The sequence below is a fragment of the Pituophis catenifer genome, unplaced genomic scaffold, assembly GCF_029215685.1.
Source record: "Pituophis catenifer annectens isolate HBS135680 unplaced genomic scaffold, rPitCat1.0.hap2 SCAF_2, whole genome shotgun sequence".
NCBI classification, from domain to species: domain Eukaryota; kingdom Metazoa; phylum Chordata; class Lepidosauria; order Squamata; family Colubridae; genus Pituophis; species Pituophis catenifer.
Genome location: NW_027256882.1, coordinates 123,618,549 through 123,630,886, shown reverse-complemented (window position 1 = coordinate 123,630,886; position 12,338 = coordinate 123,618,549). Strand labels below are relative to the sequence as shown.

Below are 12,338 nucleotides of genomic sequence, written 5' to 3'. Positions count from 1 at the left end.
TTTTATATTTTTTCATTTTTTATGATTTCCTTGGTTTGTAGTAGTTCTTTATATTGTTTTTAAACTTTAGTAAAATTATTATTATTAAAAAAGACATTGATGTTGCTATGGTAACTCTTAGAAATAGTAGCATTCGAACCAATAATTTATCTCATCACTGATCTTCTTCTATTCCAGTCAGTAGAGATGCAATGAAAATTTGTTGAATCCTTTCCATCTTCTATAGCTCAACCATCCCAGGGTGGGTGTGCCCAGCTCAATGTCACTCGCTCTGTTTTCAGCTGTGACGGCCTCTTGCAGCCCTCTGCCAGTGAAAATGGAGCCCAGGGGGCTACGCACAGCCCTCCTGGGCTCCATTTTTGCTGGCAGAGGAACCATGGGTCAGTCCTTCGCTGATTCCAGGGTGGCCCAATGGACCAGATCCCACAGGCCCATTGGGGATCCCCAGATCCAGCCCGCAGGCCTTGAGTTTGACATCCCTGTTTTGGGGGATGAGGTACACCAAACCCATGAGTTTTGAAGCCCCTTTTTTGTAGTCTCCCCTCCTAGAATCCTCCAAAATACACTGGTGGGTTAAGGAAAATAAGTATGCTAAGCTTCCAAGCAGCTGCTGTAAGTAAAATTCCCCCTATCTTCATTCAAATATGGGAAATTAGGTCAAAGAGACTCTCATCAGCTCTCAGCTAATAAAATAATAATAATTTTAAAACTGCAGGTCCAACCAAAAATAATTGCATGTCCCTGTCGTAGCGGTATATTTTTCATTTTACTGATTATTCTAAGGGAAAACTACAGCTCTAAAGGATCCAAGTTACAGCATCCCCACTGGGCACTTGCCACCCCCCCACTCCCATTCAAATTGACAGTATGTTAAGTAAAAGCCTCAATAAAAGCCTCCATAAATGAATATGGAAACTGTTTCCTAAGATGGAAACTGTTTCCTAAGAACTGTTGAATCAGATATTAATTGAGAGGGGAGCATTAACCCTTACTTTTCTGTGTATTTCAACAATTCCAAAATCTGCTTCTCAAAAAAAGGGCCCACGCAAATCCCTTGATACACACCACGTAATAGCCTTGTCTCATGCTAGATTTGAAAGATGAGGAGGAGTTTTCCAATGCAATGAATGGTCTATCACTCCTAAGAGGTAAAAAGCAGTGCAAATTTCCCCCAAACTGTTCTGTTTCCTATTTATATTTCCATTACATCACACAAGGTGTTTTCTGAATGGAAAGAAAGCATCTCTGCAGAGTGCCCAAGTGCATTTTATTCTGGTGGCGGGCAAAATATATAATGTATTCATGCCAGAAGGCACATGGTGAGGTTTATTTATGTTAGGAGGATAACGCACAGAGGTTTCTAGTGGCAAAAGAATACTAGGGTTACCTTATTTTGTTTCTTAAAACCTCTTCAGGGCTGTAACATTATCCTTAGAGGGTGATGCCTACAGAAGAGTCAGAAGCATGGTGTACTATTTCTACCCTGATGGCTGGTGAAAGCCAAAGACATACAAAATGGTCATGTCCACCTAAATGTCTATCATGTGCCCAATTTAAACATAGCCTGGAAATTCTGGAATGCAAATTTGGTTGGCAAAGAATTCAAGGTTGAAGGTAATTGTTTTTTTTTGGGGGGGGGGGCTTGTTTCATTGGTTTTTTTTGTGCAAACAGGCCTTCCACTTCTTAATGCTTAACAAGTAAACCAATTATTTAACATGCAACAGGGAAATTTCTGCCAAGTATTTTGATCAGTGCACTGCTATGGTTGAGCAGTTCATTGTGATTTAATTTAGTACATGAACCCAATTCAGTTCCATATTAATGTATGAAAATGGGACAGAACATAGGAATTTTGTTAAGTAAATTGTGGAAGGAAGATGATGGCATTCTGATTAATAAGCAAAGACTATGGTTAAGTTAAGAAAAGCTACTGTAGTGCCTCTTTCCTTCAAAATTCTGGCTTTCAGACAAAGATGTAGTTCATAAATTAGGACAAGAAACAGGATTTAAAGAAAGAAAAGAAAATTTGGAATAGAATAGAATAGAATAGAATAGAATAGAATAGAATAGAATAGAATAGAATAGAATAGAATAGAATATGTTTGTCATTGGTCCTAGTCTAGTCTAGTCTAGTCTATGTCATCAGTTTCATCACACACAAAACAACAGACAGAAACAACTTGCTATCTGTCTCCAGGCCCTCTGCATGAGGTGCTGAAGAAATACAGACCAGAACAATTATTGCTGCAGCAAAATTATTATGGAATAATAATATGAATGAAAATCCACCATGAACTGCAATAGAAGGGACCTTTCCATCTCATTTACTATATCCCCTCAATCAGTGGTGCTATTCAGCCAGTTCTATCTGGTTCGGGCGAACCAGTAGCAGCGGCTTCAGGAGGCTCCGCCCACCCGCCTGGACGTCATCATGTCCCGTTTTGATGCTCTGTGCATGCGCAGAAGGTCCTGCACATGCATGAAGATGGTGCATGCACTCACATTTGCAAACCGGTAGTGAAGGTAAGTGAATACTACCCCTGCTTTTCAGTCCTCTGGGCTGGAAGAGAAACATACTCTGGAAAGTGTATCATTGACAAAATTCTTCAAAAATAGCAAAAATTAGGTACATCAGGATTGGTGGACTTCCTTAAACTTGAGTGCCTGATTAATGAAAATATGTACCCAGTTGACATGGCTTTAATATTTAATGAAACCACTGAAATTCTTACCCCATCAATCCACCCCATCCCATTTAAATGAGCCACATTTGCATGATGAAATAGAAAGAACCAATATATAAGCAATTGTGTGGCTCAGTGATAGCTGCCATGCTCGTTCCTGAAGCTGAAATGCTATCATCACAACCTCTTCCCTTTTCCCTTGGCTGAGAACTAGAGCCTCAATAGTTCAGTCTCTAAACATAGCTCAGCCAGGGCAAAGAATTCAACTTGCTGAGCATTTTTTACACATTTTCTTTGAAGTTAATTTCTGTACCTTAAAATTATGAAAGTAAATTGCAGGGAATCATGCCTGATGAGATGCCAAAACAATAAATGGTGACAGGGGAAGGATTTTCAGAGATCAGAGGGCACAGCTTCAGGGTACACTTCACACTGCTCTCTCTCCTAAGCAGATGCCAGAAAAATGAAAAATATGCAGAATATGCATAACTAATTTCAACTTTTCTTGATGAAGAATTGAAACTCAAGTTGGTATATCTTTTCCTACACACACACATGCACACAAATAAACACTTATACATAATAAAATAGTATACATATATCAGTCATCATAGAGACGCGGTGGCTCAGTAGCTAAGACGCTGAGCTTGTCGATCAAAAGATCAGAAGTTCAGCGGTTAGAATCCCTAGTGTCGCGTAACAGGGTGAGCTCCCATTACTTGTCCCAGCTTCTGCCAACCTAGCAGTTTGAAAGCACGTAAAAAATGCAATTAGAAAAATAGGGACCACCTTTGGTGGGAAGGTAACAGTGTTCCATGCATCTTGGTGTTTAGTCATGCCGGCCACATGACCACAGAGACATCTTCAGACAGTGCTGGCTCTTGGGCTTAGAAACGGAGATGAGCACTGCCCTTTAGAGTCAGGAATGACTAGCACATATGTGCAAGGAGAACCTTTACCTTTACCTTATCAGTCATTAGAATGTGAATTTTACATTCAGCAATGTACTGTATGTAGGTGGGTAGGCACCCCACCTGTCATTTTGGAACAAAGAATATAAACCTTCAAATACTTCTCAAGGCCACAGCAGCAAAAGGAGAGTTCAACCAGTGGCTTTGTTTCCATGGGCTATGTGGCCCTTTCTGAAGAAGTAAGCCATTACACCAATCTGCAAATTACATGTACTGATGAAAAAGCTAAATGAACAGCAGCTTTTCCCAAGACAGCACTATCCAGATGGCTTTTTTTAATCTGCAAACTCCATTATTCTTAGCCCCCAAAATAAGGGTCACATAGGCTGGTATTTTTACAGAGTTCTAAGCAGCAGAAGACTGGGAGAATTTGTCAAAGAGTGATTTGTTCTACTCCCAATTGCTCCTGCTTTCACCTCTCTGGATAACAGATGGCTCGAAGGCAGGCAAGAGACCTCTTCTCCCAAACCAAAAGAGAACACAGACCTGCAAGATAACCCAGTGTCCTTCTGCTGCTGCCAGGTCGAGGGCTTGTTCTGCTACTATCTCTTGACCTTGCCCCAGTGAGACATTATGGAAATTCCGGTTGTTAAATGTGTAGCCAAGTTTCTTTCCTGAAAGGAGAAAGTAAAGCATTTCAGTCCAGGGGAAAAAAAAACAGTGCCAGCAACTCACAGTAGATTGGCAGCCACTGATTTAGCTTTGTACTAGACCTACTACCTTGATTAGCTGTGCAGGCTAGGCTGATCCTACCTGGGATTGCAGTGCACAACAAATAGGGGTGTGTGGGTGTTAATCCTCCCCCATTTCTCTTTCTATCTAAAGTCCCGTGACTAAGCATCATGGCCAAATCTGCTGTTTAATTCCACAAGTGCACTGCTGCAAATAGTACTTTATATCTTCATAGATTGAGATGGTGTTTGGGAACAATATTGCTCTACACCCTAAGATGACTATCTCCCATGGTGCTCCTGGCTGTTTCTTAAGGCAACTTCACTAATTGCAGTCCAAATTGCTGTGAGCTGGCCATGGGGCCTGAATGGTTATCCCCTTGTTTTTTGGTCCTCCCATCCATGCAAAGAAGGCAAGCCTCTTTAGATGACTCCCAGGTAGTCTTTCCTAACAGTGCCTGTCTTTAAGGACTGCTCCATCCTCACAAATCTCTTTGCCTTTCCTTTGTTTTCCCAGATATTTGCACATGGATGCCTTCACACCCCAATTCCCACAGTATCTCCTTTTATACTACACAAACTATTTTTTTTTACTTTTTTCCTCCGCTTACTGTGCAATTGTTGCTCTGATGCTACAGTAATTAAAGGAACAAGAAATGGTAAGTTCTTTTGCTCCTGAATTCCTTTGTAAGATAATGGCAACTTTCCAGTAAGGAGGTACTGTAGGAAAATGATGGGCTGGGTGGGATAGGAAGGGAAGGGGTGAAAAAAAGCACAGAGATCATGTGCTTTTTAAAGAGATATATGTAAGGTTAGATTTTTTTAAAAAAAATAGTTCTTAACTGTTGGCCCACAGTGACCAGCCACTGGAGAGAAGGGATACACCAAGCATCACAGCCAATTGGATCTGGGGGTTGCCCCTAAAATGCCACAGGGGCTATCCACTTAAAGGACTTAAGAGAGCTTGGGTCAGAAAACAGAAGTTTTGGAGCAAAACTGGAAGACACTAGTGCTGATGTGTTTGCAGTGGGCTGAGATTGGAAGCCAAGCAGAAAGTGTGGATCTGCCTTTTGTCCGATGCTCCTATGACAGTCCAACTTGCTCTGGGTCAAATGGAGAACAAGTGAGTCCGAGTTTAATGCAGTATGAGCAAACTCTTAAGTGGAATTAAGGGATTTTAGAACAACCCAAGATGTTTTGGGGTTTTTTGCTGCTGACAATTCAGAATTGCAACAAAGGTAAGAAAAACAATGTTCTGTACAGGTGAGGAACTAACACACCTTTCTGTGATTAACTGCTGCAGACATTTCTAATGAGCTTTTCTCTATTTAGACTCATGCTCTTAGGAGTTGCAGTGCAATCAGATGTGTATTAGATCCTTCCGATTAAAATAACAAAAAGCTCAATGTCTTTACTGTAGTTGAACAAACAATTCATACATCAAAACCAGACATTGACATCTGGATCTATATTGGTCCAGAGAGAAAAATATGAGAATAAGCCATGGGATTCTTTCACACATCTGAAATATACAACTGCAAAGATTTATGATGCAAATCCATCTGTATCCTGAATACACTGATTGGCATATATTCCCATCTAAGACACCATGCCAACATCAGTGCTTGGCGTAATAACTGTGATTATTTTCAGAGGTACAAGTTGTGAGTTCAACAAACAACAAAGGGAAGGCTGTAACTCTTGTTGTGTGTTGCATATTAATGGATTATCATGACCCACAGGGTCTGCAAATAAAAATCTATTTGCCAAGTCTGCACAATGGATGTTAACCTCAATCTTTTTGATAACATGGCTTGCATACAAGTACCCTGGCTTTGCATGGAGTCAAAATCCATTAAGTTTCTCGGTGTCATAACTTTCATAGGAGTTGGATAGACATATGATTGCACATACTGGATCAAACTGAAATCCGGGTAGATATATCCTATCTCAGCCTACATTTTGCAGCTCTTCACTTCATCCTTTTGCATATAAGGGTATATGATTTTGCTCAAATAACTTTCAAAACATCTTCGAGTCTTAATCTTTATTTAAAAAAAAAAAAGATTTATATTATGTTATTACAGCAAATTCCCCCAAAAGGGAATGTAAGATATTCGCATCACAGCTCTTTCATCATAGCCACATAGCAAATCTCATACTAGGAAATCTGGTCTATCTTGGACTCTTAGGATCAGGAAAAGTTTTCCCTTTGGGATTATTCACTCAGTCTCAGGAGTTCCCAACACAATTACTTTATGTAGATTTCCGTTATCAGTGGTCTTCTCAAACCTAATCAAAACAGAGGTTGTAAGAGAGATGTAAAAATAGGACTGCTGTGCCAGGAGTTTGAGTGGAAGGGACAAAAAAAATGGAGGTGTAAATAAAGTATATGATGGTGGCTTTTATGGCAGCGTGCTAAATTGAAAAGATGTCTCTCCCTGGAATCAACAAAGAAAGGGGATTTTATTTGTTTGTTTTGGATAAAGCAAGTTCATATGCAGTAGTGTCATTTGGTTTCTGATGCGTTGTATTTACCATGTTTCTCTACATCTTTCAAGGGATCCACTCCAGGTGAGAGGATAAAGAACATGGGGGTCGCAGGTCCTGACTCTTCATACGATGTTGCAAAATCCAGAGATCGTCCTGCCACGTATTTGCTCCCAAGCTTTTCTTCCACAAAATCCCTGTTGAAATAGATTGCTAAAGAATTATACATGGCAATTACAATGTGTTTATCAAATTAAGGAAACAAATTACTATAAGATATGAGAATTACTTATCCTATCTCCACCTCCCAAATTCAATACCAATATTTCCACCTCCCAAATTCAATACCAGAAAAAAAATGTGGAAGAACTGCCAGCTTATTCACCTAATATGCCAGCTGGCAATACTGAAAGAGAATATTGACTTGAGGTCCCAGAGAGAAAAGTGAATGGCTTTTTTCTTAAGCATTGCTTTGACCAATTGTATGTTCTGCCCTTGAGAAAGGTTAGATTTCCAGAAAGCTCAAGATTGGAATAAGATTTATTTTATCCATCTTATGAAAATAATGGAAATGCATTTTAAACAAGAAATATTTATGGTTTTAATAAGAAGTCTTAATGTTGCCAATACTGTGGCACCAATATTGTTATTGCTTATTGCTACAAACTACCCAAATTATTAAAACTATTAAAACTTTAGATGCAGAGAATGCAAAATACTTAATTTAATTTAATTAATTCAATTTATATGCCGCCCCTCTTCGAAGACTCAGGGCGGCTATTTAAACTTTAACAGCCACGGTGGTGCAGTGGTTAGAATGCAGTACTGCACGCTACTTCTACTGACTGCTGGCTGCCTGCAATTTGGCAGTTCAAATCTCACCAGGCTCAAGGTTGACTCAGCCTTCCAACTTTCCGAGGTCAGTAAAATGAGGACCCAGATTGTTGGGGGCAATAGGCTGACTCTGTAAACCGCTTAGAGAGGGCTGTAAAAGCACTGTGAAGCAGTATATAAGTGCTATTGCTAAAATGGTATGGAGAACCATCAGAGACTAAGTCAGGAAATGGTACAAAACAAGCTTATATTGCAATATATTTGATATCTAGTCTGATACGCAATGTACCATCATTATTCTTAGTCATGATTTAGAAAAATACAGCTATTGGTACTGCTATAAAATCTAACTTTTCTCAAGAATCAATCGTGTATACAGGTAATATTTTAAAAATATTTTAAAAAGGAATACCAATAAGTGCATCTTCCTAGGTCCACTCCCTTCCCAAGCACCATTGCTAGAAAACCACCTTCTATCCATGGAATCTTCTCCAACACCAAAGTTCCAAACCATCAGCAGTCTTTCTGTTCTATTCTTTAAAGTCCAGCTTTTGTTTCCATAAATTATCATATCGAAAATGAATATCTTTTTCTTTGTTGCTATTCTACCAAGTGCTGGTCTGCATTGTACTTCTTGACTACTGTGCCTTAATATTTAATCCACTATTTTGATATCTTCATTGTCACTTTTAAGTCTGCTTGTTGTGGTTCTTCATATTTAATCTTATTCTTATTTTTCCCTATGCTTCTTGACTTTCATTATAACAGTTCCACGTCATTTGCATTTTCATCATTCAGAATAATGTCATCAGCATGGTGAATTTATTAATGTTTCTCCCTCCAGTTTAAAACCACACTCATTTTCCAATCCATACGTAAGAGGAGAGGAGAAGAGGAATAAGTAAGGGGAGAGTACTGTATACAGCTTTGTCTTACTCCTTTGCCAGTCTGGAGCCAAATTGTTTCAACATGTTCAGTTGATATTGTGACTTCCTAATCTGTCCATAAGTTTTACATTGGGACCATGAGATGTTCCAAGATTCCTATTTTTCCAAACACATTCCACGGCTTCAACATGATCTACAAAAAATATTGCTAATAACATGAAATAGAAGTTCTTTTACTGCAGATGTCAAGGTTGGGAACCCGCTGATAAATCCTCTACATTAGATGTGTTCAAAATGATTTTGAAGAAAAGTCTGGGCAGACCATCAGATACTGCTTCCTAGTGAGAAAGGCTGAATTAGATGATTGGTTTTCCAAATTTTGTGATTCTTTAATTCATGAGTATGGGATTGTTTTTCTACAACAATCATGCAGCTGCTGAAAATCAAATTAGAATCTTTGAGTCTTGGGACATAATCAGATATCCAACAGATGACTAAACTGTTAAACCATTGTTTCCCAAACTTGGCAAAATTACCCAAAATAGGTAACGGTGGTTTTTCTTCAGGTAACAACACACAAACCCATTAGCCAATCGCAACAGGGACATTTAAATAAGGACCTTCTGACAATTGGTTTTGAGTAGTAAAGGAAAAGATTTCTAGAAGCACTGTGTTAAACAATAAAGAAATCCTGGTGGAACAATAACATTTTGCTTTTCTCAAATCACTTGTACCATTGTTGTGTGCCTGTCTGTATATTGCTAAGCCCATTTTATTAAATAACTTATAACCAGTCAACAGCAACTGGCTTCTTGGTATTATTACTTATTTATTTGTTTATTTTTTTTCCTGTACGGATAAATAATGCTACAAGACCTATTTTTTTTTCACAGAACCTCGGAGAAATAACAGACAAAAATGTTACAATAAATTATAGAGCTTCCTTGTGCCAGAAGAGTTTATTTTTAGCATTTGAGAGATAGAAGGTGTATGTCTTGCCCTCAGATGTGCAAGAATGCAGAAATGTGTTTGTCATGATGATGCCAGGACGGGCTATTCTTTTCCTTGCTGGCATTTTTAATAACAGAAATTATTGTAGAAAGGCAATAATGTTTAATGAGGAGACATAAAGGAAACCTTTCTGTAAAAGCAGTTTCATTTTGCAGTAAGCCAGGAGAGTGCAAGGATGATTGCACAGGATAGTCCAGTAATGATTATGATTGTTTAAACTGACATGCCGCTTTTTTTTAACCTGATGCTTGACTTGCAAGAAATGCCCCCGGGACAATTCAAAAACCTTACAAAATGCAAAACAGTAGGTATCAACATGGGAAAAAAACTTTGAAGTAATTGTTATGATTTAATTAAATGGTTGAAGAGAGGCTCATGTTAGCAAAATGTCAAGTTTATATATATTTTATTGGGAGCATTTCTGTAGAATATATAATCCATTAGGGAAGAAGTCTGGAATTTTGTCACAATTCTTCTCCTACAAGTGGAGTCTGCAAGGATACTGTAAGATGGAAGCGCCCTCTTCCAGATTCCTGCCATTTAGCCAATGTTCCATTTCCTAAAAGCATTCTAATATGTGTCTATATCAATGTTTCTGAATCTTCGCCACTTTAAGAGGGGTGGACTTCATTCCCAGAATTCCCCAGCCAGCTTCAAGTCCATCCCTCTTAAAGTGGTCAAGATTCAGAAACACTGATCTATATCATAACTGTTGCATTATAAACAGTATTTTCTATTATGTACAGGGCTCTTTTCTGACTGAAAGGTTTTTAAGAATAAAATATATTGATAGGTTCCTTCATTCTAAAAGTAGTTGAAGAAATATCTGCTCAGGTGTTCCTGTTGTGTATGGTTGTTTTCCTTTTGATGTAATGGTTAATACACCAGGCTGGAAAACAGGTGACTTTTAGTCTAATCCTAGGCTCAAATCAGGCTGACTTTGGGCCAGTCACTCTCAGCTCTAGAAAGAACAAAGTGATAAGCCACTTCTAAAAATGCTGCCAAGAAAATTGGAGGGAGTTGACTAGGCAGCTGCTATGAATCAAACTGACTTGAAAGTACACATTTTCTTTTTTCTGTTTTGGGTTTTCCAAAGATATTATTATAAGTCCAAGAATTCTCAATAAAGTATTCAAACCCTAAAACCGTAGACCAAATTCGTCAGGTGGATAACCAAGTTGGGATGCTGCTGTATAAAGTTACCCAAATTTTTACTGTGCATGGAGCAGTCGTGGGTTGCTCCCGCTTCGGACCGGTTCTACCAAATAGGTAGTAACTTTAGGAAGTAGTAACGGCAGCCAGGCCACGCGCCCGAACTGGTTCCCCAGTCGCTGCTTGCTTGCCCACCTGAAGCTGACCGGAGCTAAGAAGCCTCCAGCCGCCTGACCGCAGGGTGCCAAAAAGTCCTTCAGCCGGTGAAAGCTGCACATGCGCGAAGATGGCGGCAGTGACTGGTAGTCTTTTCAGCGCTGTGCGCCAGTGGCTGGGTAGAAAAGAAGCCTCTCGGCTTCTGAGTTCAGCAGCAGGCTCAGTCCCTTCACACAGGGTCGCTTTTCTCCGCGCCAGAGAAAGATCAAAAGGCACGGAGCAGCCTTTAATTATAAAGTTGTCTAGACGAGATAAAAGAAAACAAACCACTGAGGGAAGAAGCCCACTGAAGCTGCAGGCATTGTAGCCGCCCCCCTACCCCCCGCAGCTTGGAGCTCCAAACGGAAGAAGTCCTCAGCTGTTGCAAAAAAGCGGCAGCTCTGGGTGAGACATGCCCACTTCTTTCTTTTTGAGAACTGCTTTGCAAACAAGGTGCAAAGCGGCTCTCAAAGAGAATGAAGTGGGCGTGGCGCACCCAGAGCTGCCACTTCTTTGCAACAGCCGAGGACAGAAGAGTTCGCTCAGGAGTGACGCCAGCAAGGAAGGCAGCTGGGTTGGAGGGAGGCATAGCCCGAGCTCTCTGGGACAGGTAAACAAGTGTGGGGAGATGAAGGGGAGCAGACTTGGCCCTCCACATGTTGCATCCCCCTCCCAGCCTTCGCCTGTGCCTCCGTGCCACCAGCATCTCCCAAAGACACCGCCGTTGGAGCCACGACAGGGATGGGAACAACCCAGTAAGCTGGGTGCCCAAAAATGATGCGGAGGCACGGGGGGGAGGATGGGAGGGGGTGCAACACGCGGGAGGCTCCCCGCAGTTTCTTGGCTCATCTGGGCTGCATCTGAGTCCGCTGCCCTGAGCTGGCGGAGTGAGTTGCTCCAGCTGCAATACAAGGAAGGCCCGTTAAGAGGCGAGAAGGGGCGCTTTTCAGCCAGGAAGGGCAATGGAGGGAAAGCCGAGACGACTACCACCACCCCATGCATTCCGACCTGGTTATGGGGCCAGAATGTCAAAAAAAAGTTTCAAAAAGTCCCAAAAATTTTAGCCATCTTTTCGGTGGGCGTGGCTTGGGGGGGTCATGTGACTGAGTGCGTGAGTGACATCACATTGGCCACGCACAATCAGTCATGCCCCCCCACCTAGCCACACCCACCAAACCGATAATAAAAATTTTTAGAACCCACCCCTGGCATGGACCCGAGGTGGCACAGTGGTTAGGGTGCAGTACTGCAGCTACTTCAGCTGACTGCTAGTTCAGCAGATCAGCGGATCAAATCTCACTGGCTCAAGGTTGACTCAGCCTTCCATCCTTCTGAGGTGGGTAAAATGAGGACCCAGATTGTTGGGGGCAATATGCTATTTAGTATACTGTCTTTGGTGTAAGCCACCCAGAGTCCTCAGAGAGTGGGCGGTAAAGAAATAT

At 40.8% G+C, this 12,338-nt stretch overlaps 1 protein-coding gene across 1 annotated transcript in view; it reads right to left on the bottom strand.

The window, feature by feature from the left end:
• Positions 1–12,338, bottom strand: part of DNAH9 (dynein axonemal heavy chain 9) — a 233,111-nt gene that overhangs the window by 26,627 nt on the left and 194,146 nt on the right. Inside the window, exons 61-62 of the mRNA XM_070934466.1 lie at positions 6,866–7,014; positions 4,143–4,270 (exon numbers count right to left, since the gene is read on the bottom strand). Coding sequence (XP_070790567.1) covers positions 4,143–4,270; positions 6,866–7,014 — 277 coding nt within the window. The remainder of the gene's footprint in view (positions 1–4,142; positions 4,271–6,865; positions 7,015–12,338) is intronic.